The sequence below is a fragment of the Aquarana catesbeiana genome, linkage group LG08, assembly GCF_042186555.1.
Source record: "Aquarana catesbeiana isolate 2022-GZ linkage group LG08, ASM4218655v1, whole genome shotgun sequence".
Classification (NCBI taxonomy): domain Eukaryota; kingdom Metazoa; phylum Chordata; class Amphibia; order Anura; family Ranidae; genus Aquarana; species Aquarana catesbeiana.
Window position 1 is genome coordinate 296,001,126 of NC_133331.1, and position 17,176 is coordinate 296,018,301.

The 17,176-nt window shown below is 46.0% G+C and overlaps 3 protein-coding genes across 3 annotated transcripts in view; 1 reads left to right on the plus strand and 2 right to left on the minus strand.

Annotated features, from left to right (window-relative positions):
* LOC141106826 (uncharacterized) overlaps positions 1-17,176 on the minus strand; it is a 559,651-nt gene that overhangs the window by 365,920 nt on the left and 176,555 nt on the right. The window lies entirely within an intron of this gene.
* The window catches only part of LOC141105470 (uncharacterized), a 205,504-nt gene that overhangs the window by 73,433 nt on the left and 114,895 nt on the right, over positions 1-17,176 (minus strand). The window lies entirely within an intron of this gene.
* LOC141105471 (uncharacterized) overlaps positions 1-17,176 on the plus strand; it is a 120,413-nt gene that overhangs the window by 70,370 nt on the left and 32,867 nt on the right. The window contains exon 17 of the mRNA XM_073595321.1: positions 8,919-10,185. Coding sequence (XP_073451422.1) covers positions 8,919-10,185 — 1,267 coding nt within the window. The remainder of the gene's footprint in view (positions 1-8,918; positions 10,186-17,176) is intronic.

Sequence of the window (17,176 nt, forward strand, 5' to 3'; positions counted from 1 at the left end):
CGGTCAATGGAGTCTGTGGACAGACGCACTCTTTTATCTGTCACAAAACCTCCGACAGCACTGAATGCCTGTTCGGAAAGCTTGCTGGATGCAGAGCAGCTCAATTGCATACTGGGCAAGTTCTGGCCGGTGGTCTATTGTCATGACCCAAAAACCCAGTGAATTGTCTACTGGAAAGCTCTCCATGTCTGTTTTTATCACTAGATAATCTTACACCATATGATGCAGACGCTGCCGATGGGATCTTGAAGCTGACAGCCCTGGGTGCCGAGTACAATTTTCTTTTGAAATGCATCACTGAAGTGGCCCCCTTCTCCACACTCCTCCTTTGACCAACAGAAGCTTCAAAACTAGCTTTTCCATGAGACTGTAACCTACTACAGTCTGGAAAGGCGTTACAGAAACTCCTCTTCAAGGTGTCCTTAAGATATTTCATCCTTTGCTCCCTCTAAGAGAGCAGAATGAGTTCCGAGACTTTCCCTTTGTAACGGTAGTCAAAGAGGGTAGCTAAACAATAATGATCCATCTCCTTGATGCCACATATTCTCGGGTCCATTTGCAGGCTTTGGAGAATAAGGGAGCCCATGCACCGCAAGTTTGCAGAGGCATGAGAAGCAGAGTCCTCGGGGTCACTGAGGATTACAGTATCTGGAACTACCTCCTCTCAGCCACGCACTACTACTAATGTTTCTGTGGACTGAAAAGCATCTCTTAAGGTTTGACATATGTCTTCCTCTACTTCTATGCCTTCAAAACTGCCAGAATCCTCCTCCCTCTCCTCTTGTGTGTTCTGTGGTGTAGGAAGAATGGTGTCTGCATAAAGCGGGCCTTGAGAGGAAAGGAAGTCCACCTCTTCCTCCTGCTGCTCTGCCTCCAGTGCCCTGTCCATAATGCCACGCAGAGTCTGCTGCAGCAGGAACACAGGAGGGATTGTGTCACTGATGCATGCATTGTCACAGCTCACCATCCTTGTGGCCTCCTCAAATGGTGACAGTACAGTGCATGCATCCTTTATGAGAAGCCATTGGTGTGGAAAAAAAAAGCTGTGCCGGCCTGAGCCTCTCCTTGTTCCATACTCACACAGGTACTCGATGGCCTTCTGCTGCATGTGCAGCTGCTGCAGCATTACCAAAGTTGAGTTCCACCTGGTAGGCATGTCCAGAAATCAGGCAGTTTATGGGGAGGTGGAATTGCCACTGAATTTCAGCCAACCAAGCACTTGCTGTGTAGGACCACCTGAAATGGCTAGACTTTTCTGGTCTGCCTTAGAAGATCTTGCAATACTGGGTACCTGTTTAAGAAATACTGCACCACCAAATTGAAGACGTGCCAGGCATGCAACATTCCCTGTCTAAGGGTGGAAAGGAGGTTTGTGTCATTATCGCACACCACCATTCCTGGCTCCAACTGGCGTGGCGTGAACCACCCCTGGGCCTGTCCCTGCAGAGCTAAAAGAATCTCTGCTCTGGTGTGGCTCTTGTCCCCTAGACAGACCAGCTGAAGCACTGCATGACACCTTTTAGCCTGGCTCGTTGAATAGCCCCTTAAACACTTAGGGGTGCTGGTGGTTCATAGGACAATCCAGCAGAGGAGGGCATGAAGCAGGAGGGGGTGGAGCTGACAGATCTCACATTATCACCACTAGCTGTATGGAGATGTGGCAACAAAACAAGCTGCAGCACTGAGCCATTTCCTGCATCCTTCCAGGTTGTAAGCAGAGTTATCCAGTGTGCTGTGAACAAAATATATCGTCCCTGTCCATGCTTGCTGGACTATGTGTCAGCAGTAACGTGGACCTTGCTGCTGACTGTTTATCCCAACAATACCAAAACATTGCCTTCCACATGATGGTACAAAGCTGGAATGGCCTTACATGAAAATACATACCGACTGGGAAACTGCCATTGAGGTACAGCACATTCTGCAAATTCACAGAAAGGGGCAAAATCCACCAAAAGGAAAGGCAGAAGTTGTAAAGCCAGCAATTTGGACAAGCTGGAATTTAAACGCTAGTCATGTGGGTGGCAGGGAGTGTTTTTTTGTTTTGCTGCAGCAGCTGGGGCAGAGATATTTGCCTGCTATACTCTACAGCTGGTGGTGTGCTATTGACAGACATGTTGCAAAGACCTGTGACACCTGTTCCCTATACCATCATCCCTGTCAGTGGAGGCTGCTGAGAGGTCATGAGATATAGTAGGGGTAGGTCTGAAAGGTGAGGAGGAGAAGAATTGATTCCCTTTTTTGTGGCTTTCAGGTGCTCTTGCCAACAGGCTGTGTGGTGGGAGGTTAAATGCCTTGTCAAGCATGTGGTACCCGAATGGCTGGTGTTCTTGCCATGCTTGATCTGCTTGTGGCAGAGACTGCAAATTGCAACAGTGAGATCAGCCGCACATGTGCTAAATAAGGCCTACAGCTGAGCTGTGGGAAGTGGGCAGGGAGTTGGGGATGGGGCCCTTGTCCTCATCAACATGGGGACAAGGTGTTTTGGGGGGCTACCCCAAAGCACCCTCCCAATGTTGAGGGCATGTGGCCTGGTACGGTTCAGGAGGGGGGGGGGCGCTCTCTCGTCCCCCCCTTTTTTCTGCGGCCTGCCAGGTTGCGTGCTCAGATAAGGGTCTGGTATGGATTCTTGGGGGGACCCCACGCCTTTTTTTTTTTTTTTTTTTTGGTTCGGGGTTCCCCTGTGGGGAATTCCCATGCCGTTTTTATCAATGAACTTCTATGTGTATTGTCGGACCGGCAATGCAATAGCCGCGAGTAGTTTTAAATGGGTTTTTTCCTTCGAAATGTCATTTTGCTGTCAGACTGTTCTAAACACAGGAAACATGCGCCCCTTTACAGGCATACTATAGACACCCCCCAGCTACGAAATTTAAAGGGTTATTACACTTTTATTGTTTGAATTTAAGCATTATTTAAATCACTGCTCCTGAAAAAATGGCCGTTTTTAAAACTTCTTTTTGCATTGATACATGTCCCCTGGGCAGGACCCAGGTCCCAAAACACTTTTTATGACAACAACTTGCATATAAGCCTTTAAAATTAGCACTTTTGATTATTCATGTTCGTGTCCCATAGACTTTAACGCTGTTCACGTGTTTGAACGAACTTTTTTCCTGTTCGCATGTTCTGGTGCGAACCGAACAGGGGGGTGTTCGGCTCATCCCTAATCATCATCACTGGAGCCAACTTGGCAATACGCTGTGGCTGGGGGAACACGACTGCCAATTTGTTGTTTACCAGTGTTCTCCCCTCTCTGTAGGCTCATGTTCCTACCTTCTACCTCAGAACCAACATCAGAATCAAGTAATGGCTGTGCATCATCAAGGAGCAAGTGGCTGATGCTGTGTTCAAATAACTCAACTAACTCCTCCATGCATGATGCTGGGGCGATGGCAGGAGTAGCTGTGGACAAGAAGGCAGAATAAGTCTTTCTGACAGCTGCGGTGGACTGCTCACTAGTGTCAACTTGGGTCATAGAGGATGTCCTCCAGAGATAGCCATCATGGAATAGTAGAGAGCAGCCACAAAATTCAATCATGTTGTGGAGCTGTTATCTCTCGGCCCACTTCCCACAGCTCAGCTGTGTGGGCCTTTTTTTAGCACATGTGCAGCCGATCCCACTGTTGCAATTTGCAATCTCTGCCGCAAGCAGATCAATCGTGGCAAAACACCAACCATTTGGGAACCACATGCTTGACAAGGCATTTAACCTCCCACCACTCAGCCCATTGGCAAGAGCACTTGAAAGCCACACAAAAGGCACACAATTCTTCTCTTCCTCACTCCTCACCTTTCAGGTCTACCACCGCTATATCTTATTACCTCCCAGCAGCCTCCATGGACAGGGATGATGGTATATCGAAAGGGTGTCACTGGTCCCTGCAGCACGTCTGCCAGCAGCACACCACCAGCTGTAGAATATAGCAGGCAAATTTCTCTCCCAGGCTGCTGCTTTGAAAACAAATACACTCCCTGCCACCCACATACCCAGTGTCCAAATTCCAGCTTGTCAAAGCTGCTGGCTTTACAACTCCTACCTTTCCGTCAGGTGAATTCTGCCCCCTTCCATGAATTTGCAGAATGTGCTGTACCACAATGGCAGGTTCCCAGTCGCTATTTCTTTGCACGTAAGGCCATTCCAGCTCTGTACCATCATGTGGAAGGCAATGTTTTGGTATCGTTGGGCAAGGCAGTCAGCAGCAAGGTCCACATTACTGCTGACACGTGGTCCAGCAACCACAGTCAGGGACGATATACACACACTGGGTAACACTGCTTGCAACTAGGAAGGATGCAGTACAGGGCTCAGTGAGGGAGCTTGTTTTGCCACCACGCCTCCATACAGTTTTTGTATGTTTCGTTAACAAAAATAAACAGATTTATTTTCGAGAGTACCTATGTAGGATTACAGTGTGAAGCCACCACCAACACCCTAAGCCCAACTTTTCCGCACCTGTTACTTCTATCCAAAGTCTGTGAAGGAGATACCAGACTTTATCTAAAAAAACATTTTTAATCCAGGCCTGAGTGTATTATAATTTGGCTTCTTCACATAAGGCTTGCTCACTGTGGTGCAAAACTTTGTTATTTCCATACAAGGTCTGCCAAAGAGACACCACAATTTATCCAAAAAATCTTGTTCAGTTTCCAAAATAAAGAAAGCTTGCAGTGAAAATGTCTTTTTTTTAATAAATGTAATTTTTGCTGCGGCAGGTTCTATACATGGTACAGATGCACCACTTTACAGGCAGACTAAGGGGACCCCCCCAGGCACTATATTTAAATGAATTTTTCATTTTTATTGTTTCACTTTAATAATCATTAAAATAGTTGCTCATTTAAAAACCCCATACTGTTTTTATGGCCAATAATTTGCATATAAGCCTTCAAAATGGGCTTTTGATTTTTCAAGTTCAGGTCCCATAGACTTCAATAGGAGATTTGCGGTTTGGGTCCGAACTTTTGCGATGCTCGAGAATTCTGGTGCGAACCAAACCGGAGGGTGCTCGGCTCAACTCTATTCCTTACATTGGTGACCAAAAGGAGAAGGACCCCCTTATATCAGTGTAGTGGTCCCTTACATTGGTGATCAATGGGAAAAGGACCCCCTTATGTCAGTGGTCAGTGGGAGAAGGACATTTTTACATTGTCATCAGTGAGAAGGCTGCCGTCCTTACAGATCATTGATGTCAGTTGTTACTGAGAGACAGAAATGGTTCATTGCTCAACGAACCCCTAAAAACCTTTTCTTCCCCCATTGCGCCCCTTGCCCCCCTTGGTGGGAGTGCAGATGACCCCATCTATAAGGATATACAGCACAAGGCCGTGTTCACACTACGAGATGTTTCTCGGGGCTGCAGTTCCTCTGAGCTCCACAAGGTGGTAATCTCACTCCTACCCAGACAGGAAGTCTCTATGGAAGACAGGAAGTGACGTCAGTTACAAACAGGAAGTTCCGGGTGAGAGGTGAGTTGGGAGGAAGTAGAGAAGAGACATTGTTAGAACTGGCAGCTGAGGAGGTAATAAGATCTTATTTTCTATTTACATTCAGTAACCCCCCCGTCATGTCCGTCCTCTTCCTCCATAGTCACTGTGACGTCTTTTATCTCCAGCAGATGATAATACACACAGGTTACCTTTTTTATATGAGCAAAAATTAGAGTTGCCACCTCATCCCTTTAAACCCGAACACCTTTAAATTACACAGGTTCTGAGGCTAATTAAATGTAGAGAAGGCACCAAATGAGTTTAATTACCACCTTAATCAACCACAGAACCTGTGTAATTAATATGTGTTCGGGTTTAAAGGGATGAGGTGGCAACCATAGCAAAAATGCAGATTTTACTGTGTGTGAAATTTTTTTTTTTTTGTTAAGCCCAGCTCCAGGGGAAATGAAAAATGATATAAATGAGCATTTATTAACCCTTACATAGCGGGGGCAACTCAGCTCCAAGGGTTACATGGTTGTTTCGGTATAGGGAACCAGGAAAAACACGGTTACTTATGTTTGCTCCCCGGCTGTCAGCACTCTCCTCTAATCCCCTACGATCCCGCTGTCCTCCCATCTCTTCTTTTATTTTGAATTATAGTATAAATGTTATTTATAAATGGACCCCTAGGTAACCCAATTTACTTGTTCCAATTCACATTTGTGCAGCCCACCAATTAACCCCTTATATCCCCATCTGAATATCGTACAACCAACCAACCGATACAACCAATAATTCTCCACTGTCCGTCTACAGAGAAACCCGCAGAGATCACATGACCCCATCAATGAGGATGGAGGAGGACCGGAGTCACATGACTGAGAAGATACTAAACCTCACCCTGGAGATCATCTACCTGCTGACCGGAGAGGTGAGGAGGATTCTGGGAGGTCACATGACATCACTCTTATCTCTATTAATAAAACACAGACCTGACCGGAGAGGTGAGGAGGATTCTGGGAGGTCACATGACATCACTCTTATCTCTATTAATAAAACACAGACCTGACCGGAGAGGTGAGGAGGATTCTGGGAGGTCACATGACATCACTCTTATCTCTATTAATAAAACACAGACCTGACCGGAGAGGTGAGGAGGATTCTGGGAGGTCACATGACATCACTCTTATCTCTATTAATAAAACACAGACCTGACCGGAGAGGTGAAGAGGATTCTGGGAGGTCACATGACATCCCTCTTATCTCTATTAATAAAACACAGACCTGACCAGAGAGGTGAGGAGGATTCTGGGAGGTCACATGACATCACTCTTATCTCTATTAATAAAACACAGACCTGACCGGAGAGGTGAGGAGGATTCTGGGATTCTAACATGATATTCCTATTGGTTCCTCAATACAGAGATTTCCTCTTGTGAAGTCAGGTGATCATATGACCATCACAGTGCCTCCATGTGACTCCCTAAAACCTGAGAGACACAACATGGAGAAGATTCTAGAAGTCACCAAGAAGATGATGGAGCTGCTGACAGGAGAGGTGAGGAGGATTCTGGGAATTCTGGGACATTATCCAGTAACAGACAAGGGATGTGTCTGGATGGTGACTGTATCATTGTGTGTGTCAGGTTCCTATAAGGTGTCAGGATGTCACTGTCTATTTCTCCATGGAGGAGTGGGAGTATTTAGAAGGACACAAGGATCTCTACAAGGACGTCATGATGGACAATCAGCCGCCCCTCACATCACCGGGTAAGAGGAGACTTTATTGTAAAGGAGAGAGCAGTACGGAGGGTCCACCTAGATCCCCCATCATCTGATAAACACATAGAAACAATGTATTCAGTCAGTGTGTGTGTTTCCTACAGATGGATCCAGTAATGGGAACCCACCAGAGAGATGTCCCCGTCCTCTGTATTCCCGGGATTCCACACAGGAAGGTCACACCATCCCTCACCATCATCAGGTAGATGAGGAACAATTATTGGTAGTTCTGATTTATACAAAGTATGTTTGTTACAATGAATGTTTTATTTTTTATTCAGAGTGGAAACCTCGCGGATTATAATCTTGTTGTTAAGAAAGAGTATAAAGAGGAGGATGAGGAGTATGGGGTGATGGAGGAGTTTTCAGAAGGACACAAGGATATAATGAAGCCACCTAATACCAGGAACCCACCAGAGAGATGTCCCCGTCCTCTGTATTCCCGGGATTCCACACAGGAAGGTCACACCATCCCTCACCGTTACAAGGTTGGTGGGACAGAACATCTAGAACATGGACTCATGAAGATGATGTGTGAAGTTTTTTTTGTGGTGTTACAATATTCACACTTATATTTTACAGGTGATATTTTCTCTCTTTTCTTGGTTTAGAGTGGAGATCCAATCGATATAGAATTTGAGGTTAAATCAGAAGAAGAAGAAGAGAGGTATTTGAGGGATGATCAGCAGTCTATGGAGGAGGATGGAATAACGGGGACATTTATAGAGGAGGACACTCCTACAGAGATCAGCACAGGTGGGTCATTAACACTAAATACATTCCTCCACCCATACTGCTCACTGATTGGTCCAGAGTAGGGCGGGGAATGGGTGATATCAGCCTGTAATCCCCTGGTCACTTTCCTGATGTCTAGTGAGAGCTCAGACAGAACAATTCTCCCGGGTTTACTTGCTCTGTTGTCTGCTGACTGTGCCGGGTGGAGGGATATGTCTGTATAGTCTCAGACCCAAGTCACTGAGTGCAGTCTCAGGAGATGGGAGGCAGCGGTGTGGGACCTCTGCAACTTGTCTCCAGTAAACATTTCAGCCACCAATGATTACTGAACACCAATATTATGAGTCCTGACCCCTGCACTATATACAATATGTTGTACATTACATACTCCTGACTTCTGCTCTCTCCCCTCCACCCACTGCTATATATACACATAATTTGTATTCTCTTTTCTAACACCCATTTCCTACCAGCTGGACATTTTATATCGGATGATGTGATTGGAGCACAGACTTTTACATGTTGATAGTAAGGTGATAACATCCTCCAACTTTGGAACCTTAAACAGAAAGTGATAATGAGGGAGGAGTCAATAACCCAATGATGGTGGTCTTCAGGATCAGTCCAGTCTACATCTTGGTTGTTCTCCCCCCATCCTCACTCTCTGACCTCTGGTGGGGCTCAGCCCCGCTGTTATTCATGACTAAATCATGGACTAAATAAGGAAGTGCAGGACTTCTTGTGTTGGGAAGATGGCAATGAGTGATAGAGGGGTGGGAACACTCGTCCTATAATCCCCTCATCACTGTCACTCCTATAAAAGACAGTTCTTGTTGTTTCCTCACTCTCTGACTAAAGTCCGTGAATAAAGAAATGAACTGGTAGGAGATCAGAGGACCCATTTACTAGTTACCTTGAGGGGGGAATTGTAAGATCCTCAGAGACAAAGCTGCCTGATGTGGGCGGAGTCCTGGTTTAGGGGAACCAATCTGCTCATGTCTAGTAATAATCTTTGTATTTCTATTTTAGTAGATGGACGGGAGATGAGGAAAACCTCAGAGGATTGTCTCACTTTGTCTCCAGACTGTAAAGTAGAAGATGAGGACATCACACAGTATAGTCCAGGAGAAAACCCGACTACCTCAAATGTCCATCCGGCACCACACAGTGTAGATGGACCATCGTATTCCTCTTATCCTGAGGAACCTCAGACTGTGAGGGACGGTGCCGGACCATCGTATTCCTCTTATCCTGAGGAACCTCAGACTGTGAGGGACAGTGCCGGACCATCGTATTCCTCTTATCCTGAGGAACCTCAGACTGTGAGGGACGGTGCCCGACCATCGTATTCCTCTTATCCTGAGGAACCTCAGACTGTGAGGGACGGTGCCGGACCATCGTATTCCTCTTATCCTGAGGAACCTCAGACTGTGAGGGACGGTGCCGGACCATCGTATTCCTCTTATCCTGAGGAACCTCAGACTGTGAGGGACGGTCCCGGACCATCGTATTCCTCTTATCCTGAGGAACCTCAGACTGTGAGGGATGGTGCCGGACCATCGTATTCCTCTTATCCTGAGGAACCTCAGACTGTGAGGGACGGTGCCGGACCATCGTATTCCTCTTATCCTGAGGAACCTCAGACTGTGAGGGACAGTGCCGGACCATCGTATTCCTCTTATCCTGAGGAACCTCAGACTGTGAGGGACGGTGCCGTCCTTCCAACAGATAAGAGGTTTCCATGTCCTGAGTGCGGGAAGTGTTTCCGTTTTAAATCTCGTCTTAAAGTGCATAAAAGATCTCACACAGGCGAGAAGCTATATTCCTGTCCTGTTCCTGAGTGCGGGAAACGTTTTTCTCATAAGCCTCATCTTTACATCCATCAGAGATTGCACACAGGTGAGAAGCTGTATTCCTGTACTGAGTGTGGGAAGGGTTTTCCTTTTAAATCAACACTTAATGAGCATAAAAGATCTCACACAGGTGAGAAGCCGTATTCTTGTCCTGAGTGCGGGAAATGTTTTTCTCATAAGCCTCATCTTTACAGCCATCAGAGATTGCACACAGGTGAGAAGCTGTATTCCTGTTCTGAGTGTGGGAAATGTTTTGTACAAAAATCAGATCTGGTCAGGCATCAGAGATCTCACACTGGGGAGAAGCCGTATTCCTGTACTGAGTGCGGGAAATGTTTTGCAGATAAGTCCAATCTTTACTCGCATCAGAGATTGCACACAGGTGAGAAGCCGTATTCCTGTGCTGAGTGTGGGAAAAGTGTTTCTCATAAGTCGAATCTTTACAAACATCAGAGATTGCACATGCGGAAAAAATAACTTTTCTGTCCTGTGAGGGAATTGTTACTTCCTGTCCTGAGTGTGGTAAATGTTTTTCATGGAAGTCCAATCTTCACAGACATCTGAAGTCTCACACGGGGGAGAAGCCGTATTCCTGTCTTGAGTGCAGGAAAAGTTTTTCACAGAAGTCTGATCTTTCCAGACATCAGAGATCTCACACGGTGGAGAAGCCTTGTTCCTGTCCTGAGTAAGGGAATTGTTCCTCACCGAAGTCCTGTCCTCCTGTACATCAGGGGTCCCACACATCCCTCGAGGTGTATTAGTGAGTGTGGGTAATGTCTTGTATATGAATGTTGCTGGAGATGTGGGGAAGTCATTACCTCTCATTGGCTGAGTACATTTTGTGGTGGAAGCTTTCACCATGTTTTATTTAATTCTGGGTTTTTTTTTTGTATTCATCAGCTCCATCTATTGGCCATAATGTACTATTTCACTATTTTTCCGATTTGCAGTATTTCAGAAAAAATGATGGCCGCTAAATGTTGGCATAATTTCATACAAATATCTGAGATCACACTCATGCACTTATGAGTACAGTAGATATTGAGGGACATAAGTTAATTGAACCAATAGTGTCAAACCAACCATTGATAGAGGTGGGTCGAACACCCCCGATTCGTTTTGCGCCGCAAGTCTCGAACATCATAAATGTTCAGACCCGAACCACAAACCCTTTTAAAGTCTATGGGACCTGAACTTGAAAAATCAATAGTCCCTGTTTTTAAGTTTATATGCATGTTATTGGCCATAAAAAGGGTATGGGGACTCGGGTACTGCCCGGTGGGACATGAATCAATGCAATTTTCTTTTAAAGGATCGCTGATTTTAATGATGCTTAAAGCAACAATAAAAATGAAAAATTCCTTTAAACATAGTGCCCATAGTCTACTTTTAAAGTGATACATCTGTACCATGTATAGAACCTGGTGCAGCAAAATTTACATTTACAAAGCCAAAATAATGACATTTTTCCTGCAAGCTTTCTTTTCTTTTTTTTTTTTTTGATTTAAAAAGGTTTTTATTTATAATAAAGAGTATAAGTAACATAAATCATCCCTCGCAGGGGAATCTTACTAGAAAGATCAAGGCACAGAGAAAACATAGCATATACAATATTATGGTGGTATTCTAGGTGTACAAAGGATATCCTAAAGAATAATGTAACTAGACAATGTCTGGACAGATCCCTTAAAATTTCTACTTTAAGGTTAGTAGTGAAGGATACAAAATTTTTAGGCATGACTAAGGGTACCTAGACTTTTAGACAATAAATTGCCAATTGCCCTGGAGCCCCCACACCCCAAATGGGTACAAACTGTGTGAGTGCTGCCAGGACTACCGGCTATTGGAGAGAGAGTTAATCTAAGTACATTGTTAGGAGATAACTCCAGACAGAGGAAATTCACAATTAAAGATTATCTAGTCCCTTCTGGAGAGCTTTCTTTTTTTTATAAAAAATGGCTTGGGTCTGCACAAGATGCTCTAGATCAGGTGGTGTCATCATCGGCAGATAAAAAGCGTTTCTTCTCGAAACTGGCATTTTATGAAGAGGGAGAACGAAGGGGGAGGCTGCTGGTCAGAAATGCTAGAGCACAAACCTCAGGGGGTTCTATTGGTGCCTGGCGAAGAGGGGATGGGAGACTAGTCATTACCCCAGACTCTATCATGTGGGAGCTTGTCTCCTTTTACTCCACTCTGTATCAATCCAAACAAGTCTGCACACCAGATGACATTTTGGCATATTTGAATGGCATTAGTCTACCGGAATTGTCTCCCCAAAATAGGAGATTCCTTGACTCTCCAATTGGAGGAGTTGCCACAGGCGGTTGCAAATTGCAAGGCACCAGGTGATGATGGCTTACCCATAGAGGTGTACAAACAATACGGGGAAAGGGTACTGCCATACCTGTTAAGGGTGTTGAATGCTGCTAGGCAGTGTGGGACTTTATCATACTCTATGACTAAAGCTAACATCATTCTCTTGCTCAAACCAGGTAAGGACCCCTCTGACACAGGATCATATAGGCCGATTTCTCTACTTCAAAGTGACATCAAAATCACGGCCAAGGTACTGGCTCTGCGTCTTAACAAAGCCATCTCCTCAATAATCCACCCGGATCAATCCTGATTCATGCCTCAGAAGTCCACGGCTGTAAACTTGAGGAGACTGTTTCTCAACATTCAGGCTTTGGCGGATTACAGGGGTAGCAGGGCTCTGTTGTCCTTAGATGCGGCCAAGGCCTTTGACAGCGTGGAATAGCCCTTTCTTTGGGATGGCCTTGCTAGATTTGGCTTTGGCAATGTCTTCACATCATGGGTCAAACTGTTATACAGTCACCCGTTGGCGACCATTCAAGAGACAGGGCGGATTTCTACCACGTTCCCCCTGAGCAGGGGAACCCGACAAGGATGTCCCCCCCCCCCCATCCCCCTTATTATTCGCAGTGGCAATTAAACCTTTAGCCGCCTCTATCAGACAAAACTCGTAACATAGTGGGCTTTCAATTTGGGGAAATGCAGGAGAAGGTCATGCTTTACACTGATGACACTATGCTGTTACTGGAGGACATCTCAAGTTCTCTAGAGGCAGCATTGCAAACAATCACCCAATTTGGGGAATTCTCTGTTTGGCCGTTTCAGAGATAAAATTAAAGTTCGTGAAGTGAATTTGTTAAAAATGATCTTTATGCCCCAGTTATTGTACTTCCTGCACAATATACCTGTGGTTATACCACTGAGTGTCTTTCAGGAGGTGAACTCTATTTTTAGGCAACTGTTATGGCACAATAAGTTTCCAAGAGTGAGGATAGAACACCTGCAAAGACCTAAGGATGCAGGTGGCCTAGCTATGCCCAATCCATGGCTTTATTACTTGGCTGCACAATTGCAGCACTTATGCAAGGATCTGGCGCCTAACGCTGGTCAGCTCCAATTGCATTCTGATTCCTCTCTAAACATTCTCCTGTATACGACTGGGGGGTCTGATATGCCTACTGGCTTGGAGGCTATGGCCTTTGCTAAATCTAACCGTCTGTTACTCACATACATCCTTATCCAAAAAGTATGGAACAAAGCCAAGCAGCTCCAGCAAGTCACCGGTTTTACTCACTACAGCCCGATTTGGCAGAATAGTAACTACCCTGAGTTGGCTAAAACCCAATAAGCCTCAAGATGGCGCAAGTGGGGTATTATCCACCTTCATCATATTTTTAGAAATGGAACCTTGTGCTCCTTTGCAGAACTGAGTGTGAAGTTCTCCCTCCCTAGGTCCATGCTATTTTACTATATTCAACTCAAACATGCTGTAACAGCACTGGGCTCAGCGATAGAATGGCAACAATCCCAAACCCCAGTGTTTAATATGATGGCTAAAACGGTCTCCACAAAGGGATTTATATCCAGATGTTATGCAATGTTGTTGAATGATTTTTGTGACAGACCTAGCCGGGACAGAGGCTTTTGGGAGGGGACTGAATGCCAGCCTCTTGCCAACCGATTATGGGCCCTGGCATTTGGGGGAACGGTGCTCTTTGTGAGCTATATGCCTGGGGACCCTTGAGGTGGCATTACTTTAGATTCAGGTCCATGTCCCCCAAGACACACAGACTCTGGGGACCCTGGATATGCCATGGTGATGGGAGTCACTAATAGGGGCACAAGGTGAATGAGAACCCCACAGACTCAATGCTGTATATATGTATATATATATTGTGTGTTGTCTCATGCTGTTATGTACTATTTGCTATGCTACTTTGGGGTGGGGCTGTATTCCAATGTTCTATTGTGTCTGTCTGCCTTGGATATCACAGGATCTGTATCTCTGTGGAGGGAGGGGGGATTCCTCCAACAGCTCTCCCTGCTGATAAGACTGTTTTCTGAAGTTATACACACCTGACCTGTGTGTCCATTGTCATTGGACAGTTTAACCTGCCCTGTTTTCCAAGGGTGGGGGGAAGTGTTTTGAAGTGGTATCTGTATAACTTGTGTTTGAATAAAGAATCATTCCTGCTTGAACCTCAAGACAGAGCATCTTGTCTCGTACTTGGGGGAGAATTATTTGTATGGGTTCCTTGTTCGGCTGACTGAAGTGTCCGGTAGCTGCCTGTGTGTTCGGGAATGGAATGTCCTAAATGACTTTAACCTCTTTCATACTCGGGGTGTCGTTACAATTTTATAACTTTATTTCTCTTGAAGGTGAATGAGCGATGGGAGAGGGATATTGGTCCATTTGTTGATGATCAGTGGGAGGAGGCTATGCAGGCTGTACCCCAATGCTCCCTTAACGTAACACAGAGACTCATGCAGTTATATATTCTCTTGAGGGCTCACCTTACCCCAGCCAGGTTGCATACAATGGGCATTCTAGACTCCCCTACCTGTGACAAATGTTTGAGGGATCATGGAGACCTGATTCACTTAACCTGGAGGTGTAATGTACCTGGTAGTTGAGCCTGACTGGTGGAAGGAGACCTCTCTTAAACGCTGGTTCAGGAGCCGCTGGAAGTGGGAACAGTGGTCTTCTGAGCACAGTGGGTAGGAGGGCCTGATGTAGGTTCCAGCAGAAGCAGACACCGGAACTGGAAGGATGTCCCTCAGGGATGGCTGAATCGCGGATGCAGGCAACTGGTGCAGGCCGGAGGGCAGGCGGACAGATGCGATGACAGCAGCTGGAAGCAAACAAGCAGGCTGGAAGCAGCGTCACAGGACACAGGCAAACAAGGTCAGACAGTCCGTGTTGGCAGGAGATCAGGCAGGTATAAACAGGAGGGATGATCCAAGGATAGTCAGACAGGCAGGAGTTCGGCAACAGGTAACAGAATAAGCAAGGTCAGGCAAGCCGGGTTGGGTTTGGAGACTGGAGAGTGGTCAGACGTAGCCGGGTCAATAGCAAACAATCAGCAAGCAGATACAGGAACTTTCAGGTGCAGAGCTGCAGACGAACAGCACCTGACATGAGCACCTGTGACTCTTTTAAAGGCCCCTTGGCGCCAAACGGCGCTAGCGCGAACGGGCGCGCGCGCGCACCCGCGTACGGGCGCACGCGGAACCGCGCCGGCGCCCCCTGGTGGGGAATTTAGCTGAATTCGCCTAGAAACATTTCTTGTGGACCTACGTGCACGCAGATTCACCCGACGACTGCTGACATGTCCCTGACATTGCCCCCTCCCTCCGGATGACTTTTCTTTTCCGGATGGGCAGAGAAAAAGGCCCTTGCTCTTCCTCTTGCTGCTCTGCTTCCAGTGCCCTGTCCATAATGCCACGCAGGGTCTGTGTCAGGGCTGGGCTTAGCACTCCCTTCTCAGAGCTGGCCGCTCAGCTGTCAGCTAATTGCCAGCTCCTATCTCTCCACAGGTACTCAGCTGTTGATGATATCCTGCTCGTCACTCCTGCCTACTTAAGCTGTTCAGCCCACGGGATCTCAGCCTTTGCCTTGGTCAAACATCACAGAGGCTATTACCTGCATTCCTGTTCAAAGACTTGCTTTACTGATATCCCTTCTGGCTCCAGATCCTGCTTGCTGTTCCACTACATTGATCCCTGACTTCTGGCTTGCCTGACTATTTGTTCTGGTTACTGAACTCTGGCTATGTTTTGACTACGTTTGTTCTTTTTACTTTTATTATTAAACAAGTTTGATTTAACTGTACTTCTGTACTTCTTTAACTGATTTTATGGTTTCTGATAGTCTGCTCCAGCAGGAACACAGGAGGGATTGTGTCACTGATGCATGCATTGTGACAGCTCACCATCCTTTTGGCCCTTCTCAAATGGTGACAGTGCAGTGCATGCATCCTTTATCAGCAGCCATTGGCATGGGGAAAAAAAAGCTGAGATGCCCTGAGCCTGTCCTTGTGCCATTCTCATACAGGTACTTGTTGACGGCCCTCTACTGAAATTTGATTCACCTGTCAAACAGGTGATGAAAAATTGGTCCTCGAGTGTGAATTGTGCCCATGAAACCTATACCAAAAAATTACTTCAAGATTAAATCAACACCCACAAAGCAAGGGAACCTAGACAGTCTTGAAGAGATTTGAGATCCCATTAACACTTAATCAGTGACATCGGCATCAGGGGCTTAATAGCTGCTGCTAATCCAGGACTGATTCATTTTGATAAATGTTTGCTAGTCAATGGAGTCTGTGGACAGACGCGCTCTTTTTTAATCTGTCTCAAAATCTCCAGCAGCACTGAATGCCCGTTCAGAAAGCATGCTGGATGCAGGGCAGCTCAGTTGCATACTGGGCAAGTTCTGGCCAGTGGTCTATTCTCATGACCCAGAAACCCAGTGGATCATCTACTGGAAAGCTCCCCATTTCTGTTTTTGCCACTAGATAATCTTACACCATATGATCATATGATGCAGGCACTGCTGATGGGATCTTGCAGCTGACAGTCCTGGGCGTCGAGTACAAAAAAATGTTGAAATACATCACTGAGGTGGCCCCCTTCTCCACCGCTTCTCCTTTGACCAACAGAAGCCTCAAAACTAGCTTTTCCACGAGGCTTTAACCTACAAGAGTCTGGAAAGGTGTTATATAAACTCCTCTTTAAGGTGTCCTCAAGATATTTCATCCTCTGCTCCCTCTGCGAGGGCAAAATGAGTTCCGAGACTTTCCCTTTGTAACAGTAGTCAAGGAGGGTTGCCAACCAATAATTATCTCTCTGCTTGATGCCACGTATTCTTGGGTCTATTTGCAGGCTTTGCAGAATAAGGGAGCCCATGCTCTCCATGTCTGTTTTCGTCACTAGATAATCTTACACCATATGATGCAGATGCTGCCGATGGCATCTTGAAGCTGACAGCCCTGGGCGCTGAGTACAAAAATGTTTTGAAATGCATCACTGAGGTGGCCCCCTTCTCCACCGCTCCT